The sequence below is a fragment of the Priapulus caudatus genome, unplaced genomic scaffold (assembly GCF_000485595.1).
Source record: "Priapulus caudatus unplaced genomic scaffold, Priapulus_caudatus-5.0.1 Scaffold177, whole genome shotgun sequence".
Classification (NCBI taxonomy): Eukaryota; Metazoa; Priapulida; class Priapulimorpha; order Priapulimorphida; family Priapulidae; genus Priapulus; species Priapulus caudatus.
In genome coordinates this window covers 171,380-194,978 of record NW_014577238.1, presented here as the reverse complement: position 1 = coordinate 194,978, position 23,599 = coordinate 171,380, and the positions used below count along the sequence as shown (strand labels likewise).

The window sequence follows — 23,599 nt, the reverse complement described above, 5'->3', positions numbered from 1 at the left end:
CACGATTTTACCCAGCGCAGCGGGTACCCGCAGCTAGTCATAAATATACGTAATCACAACTCATTGTATGTATCATGGTTAATTGGTTATGTAAATCGATGGCAACGCAGATGCGTACAGTTGTCAAAAGTATAGTTCAATGTGTCATATAATACGTAGATGGACACATTCATTAGAACTGCATATATCATTCACTGAACCAAGAACATAACAGAATTCACATGAAATGAATCTATATTAACCTTGTCAGTTTACATCAAATCAAACATTTATTATCATCCAAATGTGATAATGATCACAATTCAATTCATTCACAATCCAAAATTATGATCATTTCTTCACACTCCTGTTAAACTGAGCATACAATAAGAATAACATACAATAAATGTGATTTACCGAGTTCTATTACACGTATTACAGAAATTAATACAATGTAATGTGATATCTTGTACAAGCCATATTCAAGCACACACGAATACAACTGAGTAATGCATCTATCATCATATAAGCTGCGTTCACACGAGATACACGGCCTCGCTGGTTCCGTACTTATCTGGTGCTAAATTCGGCTGAAATACCGGGCTAACACAACCCGTGTGTTCACACGAGAATCGAGGCTTAGCTGGCTAGGTATAATATAGACTGGTACCCGGTCGACAGTTCCACACGCTACACTAACGTCGTGTAGCAAACAGGGTACCAGTCTAGGTAAGCGCACTACAGTTTCGCAATTCGAAATTGCGTTCACACGACAGACAATACGCGGCCAGCGTGGTGCCGAATGTTTCAGCGCCGAGTAAGCCGCGTATTTCAGTACGGTACTGAATAAGCCGCGTATATTTTTACCGTGTGAATGCTCAAGTACGGTACTGAAATCCTCGTGTGAACACAGCTATAACTACTAAAATTTACAATGTATATTTAAACCATTTTCATATCAATTTTCAATTACAATGTAGTGAATGTGTAATATTGAGTATGCCATCTAAAACACGTAATTACGAGTTTAAATAAACCATAAAAAAGAGGTGTGATGGTAGAAATTGGCGAGGCTGTGTAGCCGAAGAGCAATTAATTGTATTATTATTGAACTGATCAGAAAAGTACGAGAGTAAGGGCAAAGTACAGGAGTAAAGGACACGTATGGGAGTAAGGAGTAAGAAGGCTGGAGGGAGAGACTAAGGCAGAGGGAACCCGAGTATGAATGAGGCTGGAGGGAGAGACTAAGGCAGAGAGAACCCGAGTATGAATGATGCTGGAGGGAGAGACCAAGTCATAGAGAATCTGAGTATGAACGAGGCTGGAGGGAGAAACTTTAAGTCAGGGAGACTGCCAGTAGGATGCTAAAGGGGAAGACAAAGGCAGGGAGGTCAATCATATGTACGTTCATCCCGTAATTCAGTAAGACTCACGCTGGTTCCCTGTCAGTCACGTTTCGATCATCTATTGTCTAGAGACTACATGACGCAAGCCACATACAACGTCTCATCACACATTCCACCTTACATCTCGCCACATGACCGACTGATGTAACATTCTACGTTACACACACACGCGATAAAAACATACTATATTACATTAACTCTGGAAACTAACGGGCACAACGAAATCTTGATTCTAATATGATGTATACAACCATTCTGTAAATCCTCAGGCTCTCAACACACTAGAACCTGCGACCAGTATTTAAATTCTTGTAAGCATCATAGATGTCAGGACCTCTCCCACGTGTGTCAGTGAAAACAGGAGCTATGTTACTAATAAAGCCACCCATTGGTGTGACAATGCCAGGTGGCCCACCCTGAGGATTTATGTATATGTTTCCTGCAGGAGGACCCATCATCTGGGGCGGATTAACTGCCATAGGAGCAGGCCCTCTATCTGGCCAGCGTCCACCCTGAGAACTGGGTCCTTGGGAATTATTGAACTGGTCTCTGCCCTGTGTAGGACCAGTACTCATCACAGGTCCTCCCCCACCCCCTGGGCCTCCACCATAACTCTTGTTGCGGTTATCGCTGAATTGCGTTTGGTTGCGCGATTCATAACGTGAATCAAAGTTGGAGCGTGAGGGCCCAGGACCAGACCTCTCAGAACGTCGATCTCCCTGCATGTGCGCACGCTCAGACTTCCACTCCCTACGCGAGTCCTCGCGGTCACCGCGGTCAGATGGTCCGCGTGGTCGGTCACTGCGCTCACTCTCCCGTCGCCGGTCACTGCTTGACCGGCCCGTGTCCTCGCGCCGGCTCACCTTGCCTGGTGGTGGACCGTCGCGACTAGGCACGGATCCTACGCGTTTGTCAGCAGAGGATCTGTGTGGCCCTGGTCGGGAGACCGTTTTCTTGTCCCTGTCGCTCGGTCGGTCGCTCGGTCGGTCGCTCGGTCGGTCACTCGGTCGGTCGCTCGGTCGGTCGCTTGGTCGGTCACTTATTTTGTCACGTTGGTGCCTTACATCTGCATCTCTGGATCTTTCAAATCTAAAAGAGATTCCAATTTAAAAAACATCTTAGTAAGGGCATTCTCTCACTAATATACAAAATGTCAGCTATGAAATGCAGACAGGTGTCCTTTATCTTCACTATGCTTCTTTCAATCAAGGACTACTGAAGTATAGGTTAAGGATACACTCAAGGTTTTATGCGAAATCCTCGATCGCTCAAACCTACAGGATCCCACATAATGTCAAAGTCTCCGGCACTGGCTTCACCCGAGACTGTTACTTGATAATAACAGCTTACCTGTCACCAGAGGGCGGTGACCGGCGGTGAACCTCGCGTCGATAGCCTTCCCTTTCTCCCCGCCGGGCCTCGAAGCGGCCGTCGGAAGGCTTCACGTCCCGTCGCTCGTACCTCTCCACGACGCGGCGGTCAATCGTGTCGCTGCCCGGCCCCCCGCGGTCACGGTCGCGGTTAAAGTCATGAAACCTGAGTGAGAAACCCGTCGCACTTAACATCTGTTTTCTTCTATCTTTCATCCTTTTTCTCTTTGTACATTCTTCAAGTCTTTGCCATGAAAAGACTTTTACATCTTTACATCTGTTCATAATTCTTAGGTGTTGTGGGGATTTGCAGATAATAGAACTAGTACTTAGTGTTTATCCCAAATAGCAGGTATAATTTAGGTAGTTATATATAACCACCTGTCCTCAAAGGCTGTTATCAGTTAGCATATCATGTTGTCATAGAAACTTTCTGCCACGTTCTATTCACGTTACACAATACCTCCATTATTTACATAAACATCCATAAATATAAACCCACAATTCTTTGTTAAACAGACATGCATCTTATTATATTAGTAATTACAGATTCAACTCAGTTCATTGGCACAGATTCTCAGACTAAAGTGACCACATCTAGGTTATCGTTACTCGTGGTTCTAGACATATTTACCTGTTGCCGTCTGACCCCCCACCTAAGTTCTGAGCTCTTCCTTCAAAGCGCTGGTCTGACGGTGCAGGTCTCTTGCGGTCGTCCACTATTCCATCACCTTGCCGAGGTTCAAAAGGACGCTTGACTGGACGTCGCTGTGGATCCTCAAACCTACGCATAGACATGTCATAATGATCAAGGCATGAAATGCGAAAAACCAAAACCAAGTACAGTGGCCAATCCCAGCAACCGAAGGATGGGCTGTGATTGTTTTGACTGTTTGTCAGCAAGTTACATAGGTGTCTTCACGAAATAGTCATATAGTGTAATACTCTTAGACGTAGTTTTACCATTGTGTTAAACATCTATGCCGTAGCTCAGGCCATTTACGTTTGTGTAACTACTGATGTACGTACGTAGGTATGCATGTACGGACATGTTCACTGCCACACTTCATGCTGCGCCCTGACTACATAATGAGACAAAAATCTGTGTCAAGTTGACAGCTGGTACCTACCTTCCACCACCTGGTCCAGTAGCAAATTGACGTGAGCCATTCATCGGCTTGCTGGGACCTTGTCGTCTGTGAATTAAATAAGGAAAACCTATAACATAATGGCTACTCAATTACCAAAACATTGAACTTGATGAAACCTAAGTGTGATCTACACGCGAGTCTTTGACAACCCGGTACTCACTCAACTAACAGAGCCACAGTATATAGCATATGTGCAAAAAGAAGATTTGTTCATGACCTCAATACATCTGCACATGTTATACTATCAGTGACAAAAAAAGCAGCATACATGATGTCGAGGCAGTATCAATACTGTGAATAAAGAAATGACCGATTATGACTGTGGAAGAGTTTGATGTGATGATGTGTGTGTGTGACAGTACCTGAAATTATCCATGCGTCGCTGGTCTGCTTCTCTCTGGCTCTCCCTCTCAAGCCGTTCTCTCTCGCGACGTTCTCTCTCAAGACGAATGCGCTCTTTCTCAAGTCGCTCGGCCTCTGCTTTCTCTCTCTCTAGCCTACCTCTCTCAAACCTGGAGCAGAAACCAATGTCACACTATAGCATTGTGTGATTGGGTGATTGGTTCACCCAAGGATGAATGTAATTATTTTGAGGTGAATGAAACTTACCAAAAACACAAGTAAATTTAGTCACAGGCGAATGAAATTTTGTGATAAAGACTCGGGGCTGAATGACCCTGAAATATTTTAAGAAGCACTGCACTATAGCATGTGAGAGCTACACACTTCACAAGAGTCAGCACACATGGACTCGATCCACTGCTACGTTTCAGTGTTGCTGATACACAGAGTACGCATAGTTACCTGAGTCTCTCCCTCTCCTCTTGCAAACGACGAGCTTCCTCTTGATTCCTTCTCTCAATATCGAGGAGTCTCCTTCTTTCCTTCTCTGCCTCAAATTCTGCACGTCTCTCCCTCTGCCTCTGCATCCTCTCCCGATCACGCTCCCTTTCACGCTGTCGTTGCTCCTATTAAAATCAAGTGATGTGCATCGTGCCAAACATCCTAACAGCCTGCATTCTAGCTGAATATATATATACTTAAGACAAAAGACAGCATGTCATCCCTACCTGTATTTTCTTAAGAGTGAGGACCTTTCGGCGATCCCGTTCCTCTCTTGCCTTGCGCTCTGCTTCCTTCTCCTCAGCACTCTTTTTGTCATCCTCTGGGTTTTTGTCCTTCTCTTCGCTTGACATCTTGTCCTTCTCGGACTTGGGGCTGTCCTTCTCGGTCTTGGGGCTGTCCTTCTTTTTGTCCTCGGTGACAGCTATATGATAATTGGTTTCCTAATATTAGCAGCATCATTGCAAGAAAACAAGAGTGCTGCACTGGACCGCACTTATGCTAACTGGCCAGACCCTACATGGTGTGCTATCTAGTTCTACATGATCTATTTCAATGCACCACTACGTTTGCTCATGGTGTGTGCCTATATTCTGGATACCTTGAATATAGCTTTATTATAGAGATAATCTAGCAGTTAACTTCCAAGGAAGGATATGCAATCTTATGTTCCATTTATCAATTAGACCTTCATATGGAATAAAATATGTTAACTGTAAACAAAATGATTACTGTTTGATCTGGTAATGCAGCAATTTCACATTCATACTCACGTTCATTTTTGATGTCCTTTTTGTCAGTCTTCTCTTGTTTCTTATCATCCTTTTTTTCAGGGGTTTTCTTGTTATCCTTTTCCTTTTTTACCTCTGAAATTATTTAAGGACACTATTAAGTAAGGCCAAAACAAAATATATGTGTGGTTACCGTTACATGCCGTAAAAAAATAGGGTAGGTTGGTAGGGAAAACATTTTATTTTCTTGAAATATTTTATTTCTGAACCATGTCCGAAGGATGTGCGTTGTGCCTTTTGAAGCAGAAACTGTCCAATTCACATTTTTTATTTTTTTTTATTTTTTGGACTAAAGAAAATTGACAATAAAATGTTTAGGGTCGCTGGGAATAAATAGGGTCGGTCGGGAAACCGTAACCACACCTATATTTTGTTTTGGCATAATGGAGATTGCCATTTTCTTATGGTCGAGTATATTTTCAAAAACTGCCGTTATTCAGTGTGCTAAATCATACTCTTCTTAAAGCCATAATTACGAGAATTCTTCAGTGTTTTCACCACTTTCAAGATACCGCTATTGCTCGAGTAACAGCAATTGTCTAGAGTAAAGATAAAATGTCTTAGAACCTTCGTATTCACCAACACATGCACGATTACAATTTTGCTTTCTGTTTTTGATTTCCGCTGTCATTTCTCGGACTTTCTCGCGATAGAGCGAGACATCGACCGGGGTGCAGTAATGCAAATAATCGCACCGCAGCAATTTTGGTCTGAGTGTAAACACAGAGGTCCATACTAGCGTAACAGGAGTGTAATACTGATGCTGTGTAAAGTTTGTTATTAGAGAAGCTTGCGGATTACCAGTCAGATAGTAACACGAGAAGGACTATAACAGAAAGTGCTGAATGGCGGATGTATCAGACCAACACTCGGCTGATATCTTGTCCAAAACAGAGCTGCGTACCGCAACCAGTATATTCTCTAGTATCCTCTAGTGCGCCTTCTCGTTTTCTCTGAACTCCATTAGTATCTAATTACAACCATGTTACAACCCACGTTCCTTCCCAATGATCAGTGGCAATGTCAGATCAGAGCATATAAATTTATTGCATTGGTGGCATTGGTTTATATGCTCTGGTCAGATACAACACCATATACAACACATGCTCTCACTGGCTGAGTTCCCAGCCCTGAACCAATGAGAGCCCGGTTTACGTTTCACCAGGGAATCAACATGAAAAATGCCCGCCCCCATGAACGTGTATGCCCCCATGTGTATCAACGTGTTCCTACTCCTAGTCCTAGCAGGATAGAGTGAATTAGTTTTCATTCTGGTGGTCAAAAAATGTATCAAAATTCTAGGAAATGGTGAGAGAATTGTAGTGGCGTAATCATAGCACTGAAATCGTAGTGATTCTACTGATTATTGAATGTTTAACTATAACAAGAGCCGCAGAGCGTCTGGGCTCATCTGAGGTCTGTTGCTACGATTATAAACGTAAAATTTCAGTCGTGCGTAGTACCACATTTGTTAGGCGCAGATATGCAGACACGCAGTTGCGTACACATCATTGTTAGACACGCCCACTATCGCAGATGAGAGGGTAGGGGAGGGGTGGGGGAGAGAGGCGTGGGGACCGCAGGGCGCCGGTGGGGGAGGGAAAGGGGAGGGTGGGGGGAGGGGCTCTAATAGCAAAAGCAGTTCATCCTTTGTCTAAAACAGTCAACAAAACTCCATGTTTAACCCTCCTCTTGAGGGTCAATAAGGTTATCCGACACTTACTTTCGGATTGTCAGCCAGACCAGGCCGACCCATTTCATCGCGTCCTTTCAATAAGCCATAACAAATGCTAGGTACACCGCTGAAAACAAAAGTTTCAATCGCCCGTCAGACCAATGTCCTCAGAAAATGTCTAAAAATCTGCCCTGTTGCCATTACCTATTGACCCTGTCTTGACCTTCCAATTTTTACTGCACGAGTGAATGGCTTTGTCCTTACCATGATGCTATTACACCGACTTATCACGAGCATAGTCGAAGAGCCGTTAGATTTGTGCCGCAAATTTCATGCATTGTCCTCCCTATACCTTAAGTTAAGGACGTGAATGTTCCCCCTTCTTTTACACCTCTTGACCTTTGGACCTTTGCCATTTGACCCCCAGCTTCAACATTCCAACTCGTTTGATGAATCCCCCCAACGATCACAGATATCGTAGACCGTTACGTCGAAGCGTTAAGATTTGTTGCCCAACTGTTGAGGACGGTACGGCGCCGGACGACGGACGGACGACGCACGGACGAATCATGGCCATTCTACAGAGCTGCATCTGACTATGTCAGATGGCTAAAAACAAAAGCCTCGCATTCCGACTTTCAATGAAATTCTGGCGGCCCAACATCTATTTTACTTGCTCAGCGACTGGCGAGTGTTAATTTCATCACTGGATATATCCGCTGTTAGGTGAGAATTATATATTTTCGCTATATTTTTCGGACGTTCAGCGTTTCCTGAGCAATAGTTCCTTTGTAACAAAAACTTTAGAACATTGGTTAACTTTACCAACTTTTCACTCTATCAGATCCTTTCTTTTCACGCCGATCTTGTTTGTGACATGCTTCTCCTTAAATTTGAAATGTGCTTATCGGTCTATGCCAAGCACTGCCTTCTTACCAGGGAGGAATGCAGGATGTTCTTCGCCTGAAATTCAGAATTGACTTAGACCCCGGACAGTTTTAGTTTACGGTCATATTCTTTACCGCTTGACATAAGCACTTCAACGCGTTTCTCTACATACCCCACACGATATTTCTGGCACATAGCTCTCTTTCAGTTTTCTCATTAAAGCCAGGATGACTTCACACGCTCTACGCTGATCATGGCGACCATGCAGCTCTTCCTGTCTGTAGATGCTGGACCTGCACTTGGTTGCCTCTTCGGTGGGTTGGCCATTTGTGACGAAACCATAGCAACGTGCACCAGTCACGTGTCGCGAGCGGTCGTCTTACCACCTTAGCACCGATCACCTGGAGAATGATTAAGGTGTAAGCATTAACTAGAGACAAAACAATATACAACAGGTTGTATACATGAGTTTCTTTAGTGAAATTAAACAGTTTCGTTAAAATGTAAGATTACTCATGACAATTAACCTTTCATTTAAACTCGAGACGTTCACTATGTAACATACAACGGTGCATAACAAAGCCTTTATAAGAAGCAATATATATATATATATATATATATACGCATGTGACATACCTTGCCATGTTTGCTAAAGACAGCCTTCAGGTCTGTAGCTCGTGTGGAGGAAGACAGACCACTCACCCACAGGTTTCTACCTGACGACAGGCTACTGCTAGCAACACTGTGCTTGTGATCTGTTACACACAATAAATAACCATTGTAACAGGTTTTCATGGTTGGAAAACTGAGTCATGAAGGTATAAACAATGATTTCTTTATCCTACTTACCACAACAGCATGCTGGTTTGCACCTAAAGGGTATAATTAAATTTTTGGAACGACTCAATTTTTGTGAATGTAAAAAATTGACTCACAAAATATGAAACATATTCACACAGTAATTTGTACAATTCGTTTGTAATTCTAGGTTTTTATTTCAATGCTGTTTCGTACTGTGTGAAACAGCGTTAGGCTATAATAAAAAAAATATTGTTTGTTTGCCCTCACCCGACCGACCCGCCAAAAATGGGCCGACTCAAATTTTTTTATTGATCTTCTTTCTTTTTTTTAAACAAATTGTATCACTGTACATTATATAAAACTGTAGGCAATACATTATATGTACCAAGCAAAACAAACATTCAACATAAAAGGTATCTCCACACAAGCACACCCGAGCACGTAGACACCATGGATGCTGAATTTGTAAAAAAAAAACGCCCTCAAAAAGAAATACAACCGACCTAACTACCCAAACTTTTCAGCCTGGGTCGGGTGAGGGCAAACAAAGACTTTTTTAATTAAGGCCTTACTGTGTAAGCTTTACTTCAAGTGACTTTGGGTGTTTCATTTAAAGATACACTCAAGGTTTTATGCAAAATTTCATTGATTTCTCCAAGCCCAAGACCAGAGATCCACAGATCTCTGTATTTTTCTCACAATCAGGCAATAGCTGTATAAACTATAATATAATATATCATGGTTCATAGCGGCGAATTTTGCATCCTGTTTTGACTCACCCTTCTGATCCTTTCCAACTGGTTTTGTTTCCTTAGCGGCAACTGGTTTAGTATCCGTAGAAGGTGTGCTGAAAGGGTTTTTGATATAGACAAATATTAGTTTTGTGCTATTAGATAATGGTGAGTGAATGAGATTTTGGTGTTTGTTGGTGGTTATATTCTGAAAAGTGGAATCAGTAGACAGATGCAAATGCATGTGAACAGTGGTAATACACACAAGAGTTATAGGTGGCTCTAAATCATGTTCTGCTAACGCTAAGTACACGCGCATGGTCGCTCGTTAGAGCCTTGATAACGACGATCGATTCAGCATCAGTACCATCGCAGACGCAGCAGCTATCACGACTCACACCACCTGCTTTGAGCATTTTGGGGTTTTGTGATGAGCATAGTATCGATGCAACCAGGTTATGGGTGGATGTCCATCTCAGCATCAGTGGAGTCTAGCCACGACTCCAGCCTGTAGGGTGCCGCCCAACCGCTGCTACCAGTGGCTCTTTTATCGTGTGGGGGCAAACAATCGTCGTATTCTGAGCCTACTACCGTAATTGTATCGAAATTCTCTTCTTCCTTCCCGTCTTCATTTGGATTGCGCAGGCATCGTGAATGCATATATCGATACAAACCAACTAGAGTAGAAGCCACCGACGACCTGTAGTTTTCTTTTTTCGATACCGACCGACATTTACGTATTGGGTACGCATTGTATTCTTGATTGAGAGAATGAAGTGAATAACTTGGCAATAGTGAAAGGTTAGTAATCTAAAACACGCAGTGACATGCCAGTCGAGTGAGTATACACAGGGTTTGAATTTCACAATGGCACTGACGGCAAGCACTGGCGGGTGACCTCCTTACTTGCCGTTGCGCTGCGAAAATAGGACGATATCCACAATAGTAAACCAAAATGGTTTCCCTAGCTGAATTGCCTCTGTGCCCTCCCCATTAATTTCTTGTTGTGTATGTATGTATTCATCCCTGTCCCATAAAAAAAGGTGTTGCTAAAAAGTTAGTTATCTTGGTGACACTCATTTCAAGGAACTGTTTGACTTGATGCCCTGGAACTTGCAATGGTGCTCCCAAAATTCCTTTTAAAACACCTGCCTTGCCCAACAAACATTATAATTCAACTACTGCGCACATGGAAGTAGATTCACAACACACACACACACACACACACACACACAAATAGGCACAGGTGGTACATACAGGTTTTAGAATTCATGGACATACAAAGCAACCTGGATGACAAATCTTTCCCTTGTCCCAACAGAAACCCCCCGTACCGGCCAGGTCTTCACCTTGACACACGCAATTTGGGGATGGGATGGAAGCTCATGGTGATTCACTATTAAAGGCATGGAGACAAACCTCTTTCCTTTCTGTGCTGCTTCGCTTTTTGCTGCTTCTTTTACACCTTTGTCATCTTTCTTTTCCTCTGCAGCTTCCGCAACAGAAGCTGGCTGGTCGGACGGACACTCCTCTTTCTGCCCAGCATCGGAAGAGTCCTCAGCCTGCTTAGGCTGCTCATCTGCCTCCCCCTCCTCCTTCTGCTCGGCTGCAGGCTTCTCCTCAGCAACCTCCTCCGTCTTCTCCACCTCAGTGGTGAGGAGGTCGGTGTCGAGTTCATCACTCTCTGTAACGTGTACATCCAGGGAGCCATCCTCGTTGCCCTCAGGTTTGTTGTCGTCCTGTTTGTCGGAGAGGGCGTCTTCGACTGCGACTGCTGCTTCTGCATCTGCATCTCCATCTGCAGTAGTTGTTATGTCCTCCTCTTCAACCATCTCTTCCTCCTGCTCCTTCTCAGCCTTGGTTTTTTCTTCTGCTGCTTCCTCCTCCTCCTCCTCCTCATCCTCCTCCTCCTCTACAGGTTTTGTTTCTGCATCTGTAGAAACTTGGGCTGCCAACTCTAGAAATTCAACATGAGCAAGTATCGTAGGATTATATTATTTTACCGAAGACATTTCCATCATTCACAGACAAATGCTTACCTCTCCAAAAAGCAAAATACCAGATCCCACAATAGTATTCGCGCATACTCGTAAGTTAGGAACTCCCATACACTTAACTATAAGACACACATGTTAATACACATTTTGCAAATTCAAGCTCCAAGGAAAACCCGTTTTAAAATCATAAAATTACATGTCTATGTGTATCTCGTAGTACATCCTCAATATCACCAATTCTTTAATCAGTGATACTGTAATCATGTTGAAAATATTTCTGGGACCCCTAGTCTTGCTCCAGACTTGTATGGTGAAAGATATCTTGTCTATCCACTATATCGATTAGGTTGATCGTGGTCCATGTTTTTGGTTGGCTAAAATCAGTCACAAACTGTTATGACATTTGATGAGTCATTCCTGTGTACTAGTTACTGCTGCTAGTTAGGCAGAAATGTTAGAAAATGTGAAGCAAACAACCAATGTCAATCTCGAGTCCAACCTCTATATTAATGTCAAGCCCATGCTTTACTTGCAATGCTGTCCTGGTGGCTCACTACCAATTGGCCAACTTGCTTGCAGCTGAACCGCTTCAACCAATTGAGCCACAATACACAAATACATGTGTTCCTCACTATGTGCCTATTAGGTGTTTCTCTACAGGGAAATGAGATCCACTTCATATTCTGCACAGTGGCAGAATGCTTCAGGATCTCGAACACCGAGTGGCACCTTGGAGTTGCTGTCACTTTCGACGTCGGTGCAGCAGGAAATTAAGCTTACTCTTAGACATGGCAAGTGTTGTCCTCTACGCATCCCTTACCACCTTCCTGCAACACTGATAGCCGGTGGAGAACGTGGGTGCATGAACTCACTATGCAGCAGTTGCTTATCCAGCATATGATTGGTTGCACTTCACATTTTCCATACAGAAACGCCTAATCGTGACGACACATAACGACGAGTTGCTGACGTGCTCATTTTGGACGACAATGGTCAATGGACAATGTCGAATGCTCAGTCAGGTTGTAGCTTCTCACCGAGGTTGTGTTGAATCATTATATGCAGACAGCAGAAAGAGATGATGTCGACAGAGCCGAGTGCACATCGCATGCGATTCAAATCCCAAGTGTGACATAGCTCGTAGATAATCATCTGGAGATTGCTGTCTAGTTCCTGTGTTTCTCGTGGAAACACTCCGATAAACCACATGATGAAGCCAAGAACTTTTCCTTCCATGATGCTCTGGCCTCGTGGCTGCACCAACTATACCTAGTATCATTACAACAATGGCACAGAATAGCAACAGTCGGCTTTAGATTCGCCCACCAAAACAAATACACAACCAGTTCAGCAATAACTAAAACAAAACTGCAATTACTATGCCGACTAGCTGCTAACAGTCTGTGCCTTGATGATAAAACAGGTTTTCCGAGGAGGGAGAACTAGTTAACATGCGAGACGTGTCTTATTCCTGGCTTAACCCTTACACCACTCTGGCCTAAGATTGAAGTTACCTTGCTTTTCCAGTGCATCCTTCATTGCATCCTGTAACATAAAAGAAAAAGTTTGTTACATCCAATAAATATCACAATTTGGACTTAGACATATATTACATCAGGAGTGAATAAATAGAATGTTTGTTTTTAATTACACCTTCAGGAATATATTATCATTTGACAGGTACAAAATATTAAAAATATGAGAAATAAAATATATATGTACTTAAGACTAGGACCCACCCCCTACTACAGGCAGTATCGCCAAATAGTACCTTACAACAATGTTTTGTCATTTAATTCACCCACATGTTAAAACTGTTGTTGAAATACCACATGGGCAAGAAAATGTTTTCCCATTAACGTCTAATGCTGTATATAATGAGAGAATTCAAACAAAACTGCACCTACCAGTTCATTTAAATCATCTTCATTGAGTAACTTGTCATCTTCCTCAACTGTGAGATTGATAGCATCCTCAACTATCGCTAAAGCCTCCATCTGAAGTTTCAAGATCAAACATATGAACATTGAACAACATGGCCTGTCATTGTTAAGGTGACCAAACGTAGTGTTTGGCATTTTAGAAAATTTGAAACTATCATTTCCAATGCGGTGGTGCACACACACGCAATTACATCCCGCATTAGCTGTAAAAACAAAAAATATTTAGAATCATTCCTAATTTCCATTCGTTGTTCTCGTTGCAGTGTATTGACCGTTAAGCACACAGAAGACAATACAAGAAAGCACAGAATTTCCCTCAGTTAAACAGTTGGTTTTACAAACAGTTTCCTTACAGGTTCATCTTCCTCTTGTTCTTCTGTGTTCTCGACTTCAGCTTCCTCCTCTTCATCTTCCTCCTTTGCCAGAAGGATTCCTTAAAAATGAACCAGCAAATACTTACTTGAGATATGTGACTACTCTTTCATGATAAATCGCAATATGAATGCACAAAGGCCTTGAAACAATCAAAACATTATTGGACGACAATACTCTGGGGTTATACCTAGGGCTGTAACGATACACAAGCCTCTCGATTCGATCCGTATCTCGATATTAGCCTCTCGATTCGATTCCTTCGATTCGATTCCCAAAATATTGAAATGTTATCTTATTTTTTATATTTTCATTATTTTGCAATAAAAACTTTTAACCAACTATTACATTCTTTCATTTTTCTCAATTTTATTTAACAAAATAACTTCAAGAGCATAATTAAAATTAAAAAACGAGCAGTCACGTCTAACTGCAGCCCTGTAAACATATTAGCGATGTGCTGTAGCCGCTGATTAGCTGACTGGCGAGTCAGGACTATTGACCAATCAGAGCGGGCGTCTCATACACGCTTCGGCCGATGCACACAGTGGCATATATACGGTGGGCATATGTTTCCATGAACCAAAGTATCCTCGTGATGTCAGTATACGTCAGTGTGATGTCAGTGGCTATCTATACACCATAGATAGTATATAAGACAGCAGAGTCGGTTTATAGTTAGTGTTAGGGTTAGGGTTAGGGTTAGGGTTTTTGCATCATTCTTTGATATACGGAAAGTCTGATGCGGAAGTTCATATGCCGCTAGTCATGGAATATGACCCATGCGAGAACCACCAGCCACGCACTCAGCAGGCTATATGCATTCGACTTCCGGAGCATAGCGAGTTCTGTGCCTTGGACGTCAGTGTACGGTCACGAGGATACTTATGGTTCGATGAAAAACATAGTGCCCACCATGAAGTACATAGCGCGGTTGGATGGCGAAAATACCGGGAAAAAAGTATCGAGCGATCGGGCATCGAGGAAGAGAATCGCGATTCGATTCGATTTCCGGTGCGATAGTTACAGCTCTAAGTTACTATATAGCATATAGAGGACACAATTTATTGGTCTCTTCGTGTACTAGGATCAGAAAATTTGAGCCTATAATTTATTAGACGATTGTAACATTGTGTATTTGAAGGCAGAGCGGAAGAACCGAGGGGGCGGGGCGATGTCGCCCCAATGCCAAAAAAGAGCCCACGGCAAACAAATGCGGGGGCGACCCAAAGAATAAAAGTCAGCCCGTGCGAAATCGCATTGAATCCAGGTCGCGTTCCGCGCCGATTGCCACTCGTCGCCTCGGCGTGCCTGCGCGCGATGCCTACGGTCATCTGCCGCTAGCGCGCAGCCGGTTCACGGCCGGCGTAGATTCATGGTAGCGGTGTGACTGTCAAGTGTTACCCTTAAGCATGCATGTTGTGTACTGCGATTGCCATTCCAGGCGCGCGCCGCGCCGCGCGATAGTATACGTGTTGACCTGTGCGCGGCGCTGTCGTGTGGCCTCGGCGCCGGTGCGTCCTCGTGTGGGCGCGTGTGCTTCCGCGCTGCTTGCATGTGCCGTGCTGCCGCTGTGCGCGCGATGCCACCGGTGTGCCGTGCCAGGCGTGCTTGCGTGTGCCTGCACGCGTGCGTGCATGCCGCGAGTGTGTATATTTGAGGAAACAGCCCTGGAAAAACAGTCGCAGGCCTGGAAAAAAAAAAGTAGCCCCCGACATTTGGGGGGTTTTGCAAAAAGAGCCCCGGGCGAAAAAAAATGCCCCCACTGTTGGAAGGTGACTGGAGTGATGTTTGGACACATCTAAGACACACTTGTACTAACTACAGGAAAAGTAACTTAAGACTCGGACTCCCGATAAATATCCTTCAATTATGCATGCAAGACACTAAATATATGGAAAATTATGGCTAAGAATACGAGCTAACACATACTTCAGATTCTTGTACTTAATGGCCCCAGGTTCTCTGATACTGAAACAGAACCCGCTGCCACCTTCTACATATTAATGATCAATCAGCATTACGCCATCATCTTCCAGATGCTCGTAATCAAGTAAATAATAAATCAGTACCTTACTAGATCTTAAATATCAAGTTGGCTTATGCCTACAGAAACATTGACAAACATGGGGCCCAATTACGTGTCCATATAAACTTGAATTGCCTTTGTGTTGCAAGTTATTGCTTTCTAATTTCACTGGCACACAACATGCTCAATATCTGCATGAGCACTTGTACTGCTTCCAATAATAAAATGATAGGATGTAACGACTGCATTCTGCGTACATCAGTAGCGCTAATGGCAATGCTCAGCTTTTCACAAACCAAGTTTACTGCGAGAACTAGTACAATAGTGTATTTGAACCGCCTTATAAAAGAAACAAAGACCAGTTGAAGCTATCAACCTGCTTTGCACTAGAAAACGCAGGTGGTTGCGTTTTGGCAACGCGGTTGCGCACAGGAACAGCTGACATTTTTGTGTTGACACTCAGGCTCAACAATGGCTTGAAAACAGAGCGAATGCTCGACTTGTGACTTGATCAAAAATAGCGTATACGAAGGGCGCCAGATTTGAAATGTGAATACGTTACTTGAATGTATTTCTACTGTATAAAACGTTACAGAAGTTATGGAAATTTAACTTCAAATTGTCCTTTAACAGAGTATCCGCGTGACGTCAGTGGCTATCTATACACCATAGATAGTATATAAGATAGCCGAGTCGATTTATAGTTGGTGTTAGGGTTAGGGTTTTTGCATCATTCCTTGATATACGGAGTCTGATGCGGAAGTTGATATGCGTAGTATGGAATATGACCATGCGCAACCACCAGCACCATCAGCAGGCTGTATGCATTCAACTTCGGAGATAGTCGAGTTCGTGCGTGACGTACACTGACGTCACGCGGATAATCTGTTTCATGGAAACATATGCCGATGGATATGGATAATATATATATATGGGGACTTTTATGAGGCGCGATGATGCACGCACCAGAACACAATTTCGAGAGCGCGGGCGCGATCGCGCCCCTTAAAAATGAAAGCCTGTATAGTACTAGTAGTGATACAAGTAGTGAAGCATAGTAGTAGGTACACCCTTATCCAAATACTAACATCAAGGTTGTTATGTGGAAGTATTTGGACGGAGCTCGTCCTCCACCTCCCAAACGTAAGTCGCAGGAGGAGAAATTAGATGGCCAGCGTGTCTATGATAAGACCAAAAGGATGCGTACGTTCCGGCCAGCGTGGAAATTGTCATACCCGTGGCTAGAGTATGACCCGGCCAAGGGTATGACCTGTGGTGCAGGCTGTATGTCTGGTAGTTTTTTCACTGGCACTATACAAACTACCGTTTGGAAACTGTTAACGCGCATGATGCTTCCGAGGGGCACAGAAAGATCATAGCAAAAAAAAAGCAAGGACCATGCCTGTTCACGAAACAGTGGGGGCAAAAACACTAACTTTAATGAACAAGGCCACAATAGTAAAACTGAATATCCTAATTAGCAACTTCTGACAGCTCTGATGATGATGATTACGTTAGCTACAGAGATGTAACCGCCTTTCACGAGAAGACCTATGAAATGTTAATAAACCAAATGATAAAAAATATTTAAAAAAATCATGACCACTTCATTTGTTTTCTTATGATCCATATCAAAGTTACGTATATTTTATACAATTGAATGTCTTTTACAAAACCTTTCTGGCAGTCTGCACGAAAAACTTCCACCCTCATTGGCCCAGCGGGCCTGTAGAAATGTATAAGTCACTGGCCCAAACTAGGTTTTACAGGCCCGAACCAATGATCATCATTATGAAAAGAGAAACAAAACTCTTTGGTGTATTCTTAGAGATTCGATTCTTATTCTTTCATGAAATTGAAACAAAAATTATCCACTTCCCTCTCCCCCATCTCATTGTCACTGCCATAATCACGCTCATTCATAATCAGAAAGCTCATTTCGATTTCGAACAGTAACTTAGCCAACACGTTTAAGGCCACGTTGAAAACCAGAACCCGGAAGTTGTTGCGACCTCTAGCGGCGACAAACACGCATGGTGTTGACTAGTTACTTCCCCTACTTAAGATCGAGAATATGATGCCCTATCAGTAAATTTTTTATACAAAATATCGGGAATTTGGGTAAATTCTAGTGATGGGAATCGGCTGGAATTTCATAATCGATTATCGGTTTCCCTTAACCGATCGATAATCGATTATAATCGGATAATCGGTTAATAATAGCATAGATTTAATTTAATCTTACTTTGTATATACAATTATACATAGCATTCAATATTATCATGTTTTATGATCATGAATGTATTAACTCTGTGAAGGTTGCTGTATGTGTATCAATGTCTGTTCCTATACAGTATTAATTTAATCAATGATCAGGGCCCGTTGTCAGAAACAAAATTAGTCTTAATTAACATTAGTCTTAACCCACTCGTTAACCGTTGACTCGACCCGCTCGTTAACCCACTCGACCCACTCGTTAACCGTTGACGTTACAAAACATCGTAATGTTACGAGAACGAAAAAATCCTCGCAAATAATCGGCTAGCTCTTAACATTACGAGAGCCCAGCACCCTCTCGTAACTTTTAATATTAAGTTGAAAATAACACATTTACAGCTACGAATACAATTATTAGTGTTTTATATATTTTGATAATAATGAATAAAATGTGTTTTTCTTGAAAAATTTAACACGTCAAATTCATTAAATTATTCTACGCTAATAAAACAAAACAATACGTTTATCAAATTATATCTTAACCTGTGCCCTAGGCGGGCAAATTTTTAGGACTGGGTAATCTCAGACCGGTCTGAATTATGTTCACGCAAATTACATTCTTAACCTGCGTGCCCATAGGAGCAGGTAAAAATTCAGCACTGGGGTAATCTCAGACCGCGTCTGGAATTTTCTCGCCAAATTATATCTAACCTGCATGGCGTGCCCATAGGCGGGTAATTCAGACTGGGGTAATCTCAGGACCGGTCTTGGAATTGTTCGCGGCAAATTTATATCTTAACCTGCATGGGGTGCCCATGACTAGAAGGGTTAAATTCTAGCTGATGGGAATCGGCTGGAGTTTCATAAACGATTATTCGGTTTCCCCTTAACGCATCGATAATCGATTATCATCGGATAATCAGCTTAATTAATAGCAATATAGAATTGAATTTAATCTTATTTTGACTGGTATATATACAATTATACATAGCATTCAATATTATCATGTTTTATGAATCATGTATTATAACTCTGTGAAGGTTGTACCTGTATGCATGTGTATCAATGCTCTGTTCCTATTACAGTATTAATCAATGATTTCAGTCGGCCCGTTGCTCAGAAACAAAATTAGTCTTAACATCTAGTCTTAACTTAACTTCCACTCGCGTACCGTTGACAGAAACATTGAATGTACTGAGAACGAAAAGATCCTTGCAAATTATTCCTCTTAACTCATTTACGAGAGCCCAGACCCTCTCGTAACTTTAATATTAATGTTGAAAATAACACATTTACACTACGAATTACAATTATAGCATGCGGATCTAGGGCTGAAGCTAGACAGTATTTTTCCAGATTTTAAAGGCACATCCCCCAAAAAAGGGCACACCACCCCACAGTGCATGGGCGCCGTTAGGCGCATGCAGAAGCACATGGCGGGGGTTCTGGGGGGCCTCCCCCAGGAAATTTCAAAATTTCAAGGGTCCTTGGGCAGACAAATGAGCACCGTTTGAGCACACATTTGGTCAAGCAGCAATAGGCCTTTAAAAACATCATGGAATTTTTTTTCTGCTTAATTTTTCCTGCACTATAATTTGCATTACCAGCATTAATGCAGGAATGCATTCAACGCACGTTCCCTTCTTTTCAGATATCAAAACGCTAGTTTTGTTACAATGTAAAATTTTGATTTCAATTCAAGTTCCTGTCAATGATCACTACGAAGAAAAAGAAAACAAAATAAGAATATACCCAAATTCCATCAAATTGTTTTTTAGAACTTATTTTTTAGCGCAAAATTTCGAAGGGCCAACTTTGAAATCTAGACAGTATTTCCCAATACGGCAATACGTACGGCTCTGAATCCGCCCTGTATAGTTGATATTATATTGATAGATAATGAATAAAATGTAAAAATTTTTCTTTTTTTTCTTTTTTTCTGTTTTTTTCTGAAAAACACGTCAACAATCATTAATTATCTACCGCTAATAAAACAAAACAATACGTTTACAAATTATATGCCTGGGTGCATGCCCATAGGCGGGTAAATTCAGACTGGGGTAATCTCAGACCGGCTCTCGGAATTGTTTGCGCAAATATATCTTAACCTGGGTGCCCATAGGAGGGTAAATTCCGACTGGGGTAATCTCAGACCGGTCTGGAATTGTTCACGCAAATTATATCTTAACCTGCATGGGTGCCCATGCATATATAGGAGGGTAAATTCATACTGGGGTAATCTCAAACCGGTCTGGAATTGTTTTGCGAAATTATATCTTAACCCGGTGCCCATAGTGAGGCCAAAATTCAGCTGGTGGTAATCTCAGGACCGGTCTGGAATTGTTCGCGCAAAATATATCTTAACCTGGGTGCCCATAGGGGGGTATAAATTCAGACTGGGATAATCTCAGACCGGTCTGGAATTGTTCGCGCAAATTGTATCTTAATTAACCTGGGTGCCCATAGCCTAATAGGCAGGGCTAACTTTCTAGGATGGAATCGCGCTGGAATTATTCATAATTCGATTATCGCGTTCCCTTAACGTCATCGATAACGATTATAATCGGCATAATCATGCAGTTATAATAAAAATAAAAAAAAAAAAAAAATAAAATTATAAAATTTAAATAAAAAAAAAATAAATTTAATAAAAAAAAAATGAAAAATAAAAAAAAAATTTAATTTAAAAAAAAGGAAAAAGATTTTTAAAAATAATAAAAATAAAATATTTAAAAAAATTAAAATAATATATTAAAAAAAAATTATAAAATTAAATAAAAACTAAAATAAAAAATAAAAATAAAAAAAAAAAAAAATTAAAAAATAAAAAAAACAAAAAATTAATAAAAAAAAAAAAAAAAAAAAAATAAAAATAAATAAAATAAAAAAAAAAAATAAAATATTAAAAATTTTAAAAAAATAGCATAGATTTATTTAATCTTACTTTGTATATACAATATATTATTAGCATTCAATATTATCTGTTTTATGATCATGAATGTATTAACTCTGTGAAGGTTGCTGTATGCATGTGTATCAATGTCTGTTCCTATACAGTATTTAATCAATGATCAGGGCCCGTTGTCAGAAACAAAATTAGTCTTAACATTAGTCTTAACATTAACTTCCACTCGTTAAACCGTTGACAGAAAACATCGTAATGTTACGAGAACGAAAAATCCTCGCAAATTATCCTCTTAACATTACGAGAGCCCAGATTCCTTCGTAACTTTAATATTAAGTTGAAAATAACACATTTACACTACGAATTACAATTATAGTGATATTATATATATTTGATAATAATGAATAAAATGTTTGTTTTTCTTGAAAAACACGTCAAAATCATTAATTATCTACCGCTAACAAAACAAAACAATACGTTTACAAATTATATCTTAACCTGGGTGCCCATAGGCGCGGGTAAATTCAGACTGGGGTAATCTCAGAGCGGTCTGGAATTGTTTGCGCAAATTATATCTTAACCTGGGTGCCCATATAGGAGGTAAATTCAGACTGGGGTAATCTCAGACCGGTCTGGATTGTTCGCGCAAATTATATCTTAACCTGGGTGCCCATAGGGGGGTATAAATCAGACTGGGGTAATCTCAGACCGGTCTGGAATTGTTCGCGCAAATTGTATCTTAATTAACATGGGTGCCATTATAGCCTAGGAGGGTAAATTCTAGTGATGGGAATCGGCTGGAATTTCATAATCGATTATCGGTTTCCCCTTAACGATCGATAATCGATTATAATTGGATAATCAGTTAATAATAGCATAGATTTAATTTAATCTTACTTTGTATATACAATTATACATATAGCATTCAATATTATCATGTTTTATGATCATGAATGTATTAACTCTGTGAAGGTTGCTGTATGTGTATCAATGTCTGTTCCTATACAGTATTAATTAATCAATGATCAGGGCCGTTGTCAGAAACAAAATTAGTCTTAATTAACATTAGTCTTAACCCACTCGTTAACCGTTGACTCGACCCGCTCGTTAACCCACTCGACCCACTCGTTAACCGTTGACAGAAACATCGTAATGTTACGAGAACGAAAAATCCTCGCAAATATCCTCATTACGAGAGCCCAGACCCTCTCGTAACTTTAATATTAAGTTGAAAATAACACATTTACACTACGAATTACAATTATAGTGATATTATATTTGATAATAATGAATAAAATGTGTTTTTCTTGAAAAATTAACACGTCAAATTCATTAATTATCTACCGCTAATAAAACAAAACAATACGTTTACAAATTATATCTTAACCTGGGTGCCCTTAGGAGGGCAAATTCAGACTGGGGTAATCTCAGACCGGTCTGGAATTGTTCGCGCAAATTATATCTTAACCTGCATGGGTGCCCATAGACTAGGAGGGTAAATTCTAGTGATGGGAATCGGCTGGAATTTCATAATCGATTATCGGTTTCCCTTAACCGATCGATAATCGATTATAATCGGATAATCAGTTAATAATAGCATATAGATTTAATTTAATCTTACTTTGCATGTATATATACAATTATACATAGCATTCAATATTATCATGTTTTATGATCATGTATTAACTCTGTGAAGGTTGCTGTATGTGTATCAATGTCTGTTCCTATACAGTATTTAATCAATGATCAGGGCCCGTTGTCAGAAACAAAATTAGTCTTAACATTAGTCTTAACATTAACTTCCACTCGTTAACCGTTGACAGAAACATCGTAATGTTACGAGAACGAAAAATCCTCGCAAATTATCCTCTTAACATTACGAGAGCCCAGATCCTCTCGTAACTTTAATATTAAGTTGAAAATAACACATTTACACTACGAATTACAATTATAGTGATATTATATATATTTGATAATAATGAATAAAATGTTTGTTTTTCTTGAAAAACACGTCAAAATCATTAATTATCTACCGCTAACAAAACAAAACAATACGTTTACAAATTATATCTTAACCTGGGTGCCCATAGGCGCGGGTAAATTCAGACTGGGGTAATCTCAGAGCGGTCTGGAATTGTTTGCGCAAATTATATCTTAACCTGGGTGCCCATAGGCGCGGGTAAATTCAGACTGGGGTAATCGCAGAGCGGTCTGGAATTGTTTGCGCAAATTATATCTTAACCTGGGTGCCCATATAGGAGGGTAAATTCAGACTGGGGTAATCTCAGACCGGTCTGAATTGTTTCGCGCAAATTATATCTTAACCTGGGTGCCCATGGGGGTATAAATTCAGACTGGGGTAATCTCAGACCGGTCTGGAATTGTTCGCGCAAATGTATCTTAATTAACATGCATGGTGCCCATATAGCCTAGGAGGGTAAATTCTAGTGATGGAATCGGCTGGAATTTCATAATCGATTATCGCGTTTCCCTTAACGCGA

General features: G+C 41.1%; 2 protein-coding genes across 3 annotated transcripts in view; both read right to left on the bottom strand.

The window, feature by feature from the left end:
• LOC106806749 (scaffold attachment factor B2-like) overlaps positions 1 to 23,599 on the bottom strand; it is an 82,755-nt gene that overhangs the window by 36,452 nt on the left and 22,704 nt on the right. Inside the window, exons 3-8 of one of the 2 annotated variants that reach the window (XM_014808803.1) lie at positions 13,929 to 14,008; positions 13,540 to 13,629; positions 13,147 to 13,177; positions 11,055 to 11,592; positions 9,684 to 9,751; positions 8,740 to 8,858 (exon numbers count right to left, since the gene is read on the bottom strand). In XM_014808803.1, the coding sequence (XP_014664289.1) occupies positions 8,740 to 8,858; positions 9,684 to 9,751; positions 11,055 to 11,592; positions 13,147 to 13,177; positions 13,540 to 13,629; positions 13,929 to 14,008 (926 nt within the window). The remainder of the gene's footprint in view (positions 1 to 8,739; positions 8,859 to 9,683; positions 9,752 to 11,054; positions 11,593 to 13,146; positions 13,178 to 13,539; positions 13,630 to 13,928; positions 14,009 to 23,599) is intronic. The other variant, XM_014808804.1, reaches the window with a different exon arrangement.
• LOC106806752 (SAFB-like transcription modulator) lies at positions 1,386 to 8,073 on the bottom strand. Its single transcript, XM_014808811.1, has 9 exons — positions 8,041 to 8,073; positions 5,523 to 5,615; positions 4,977 to 5,173; positions 4,711 to 4,874; positions 4,269 to 4,418; positions 3,886 to 3,951; positions 3,390 to 3,539; positions 2,736 to 2,921; positions 1,386 to 2,474 (listed from the first exon to the last, which is right to left on the bottom strand). Exons 3-9 carry the CDS (start codon positions 5,100 to 5,102, stop codon positions 1,667 to 1,669), a joined length of 1,650 nt encoding a protein of 549 aa, XP_014664297.1. The 5' UTR covers positions 5,103 to 5,173; positions 5,523 to 5,615; positions 8,041 to 8,073; the 3' UTR covers positions 1,386 to 1,666.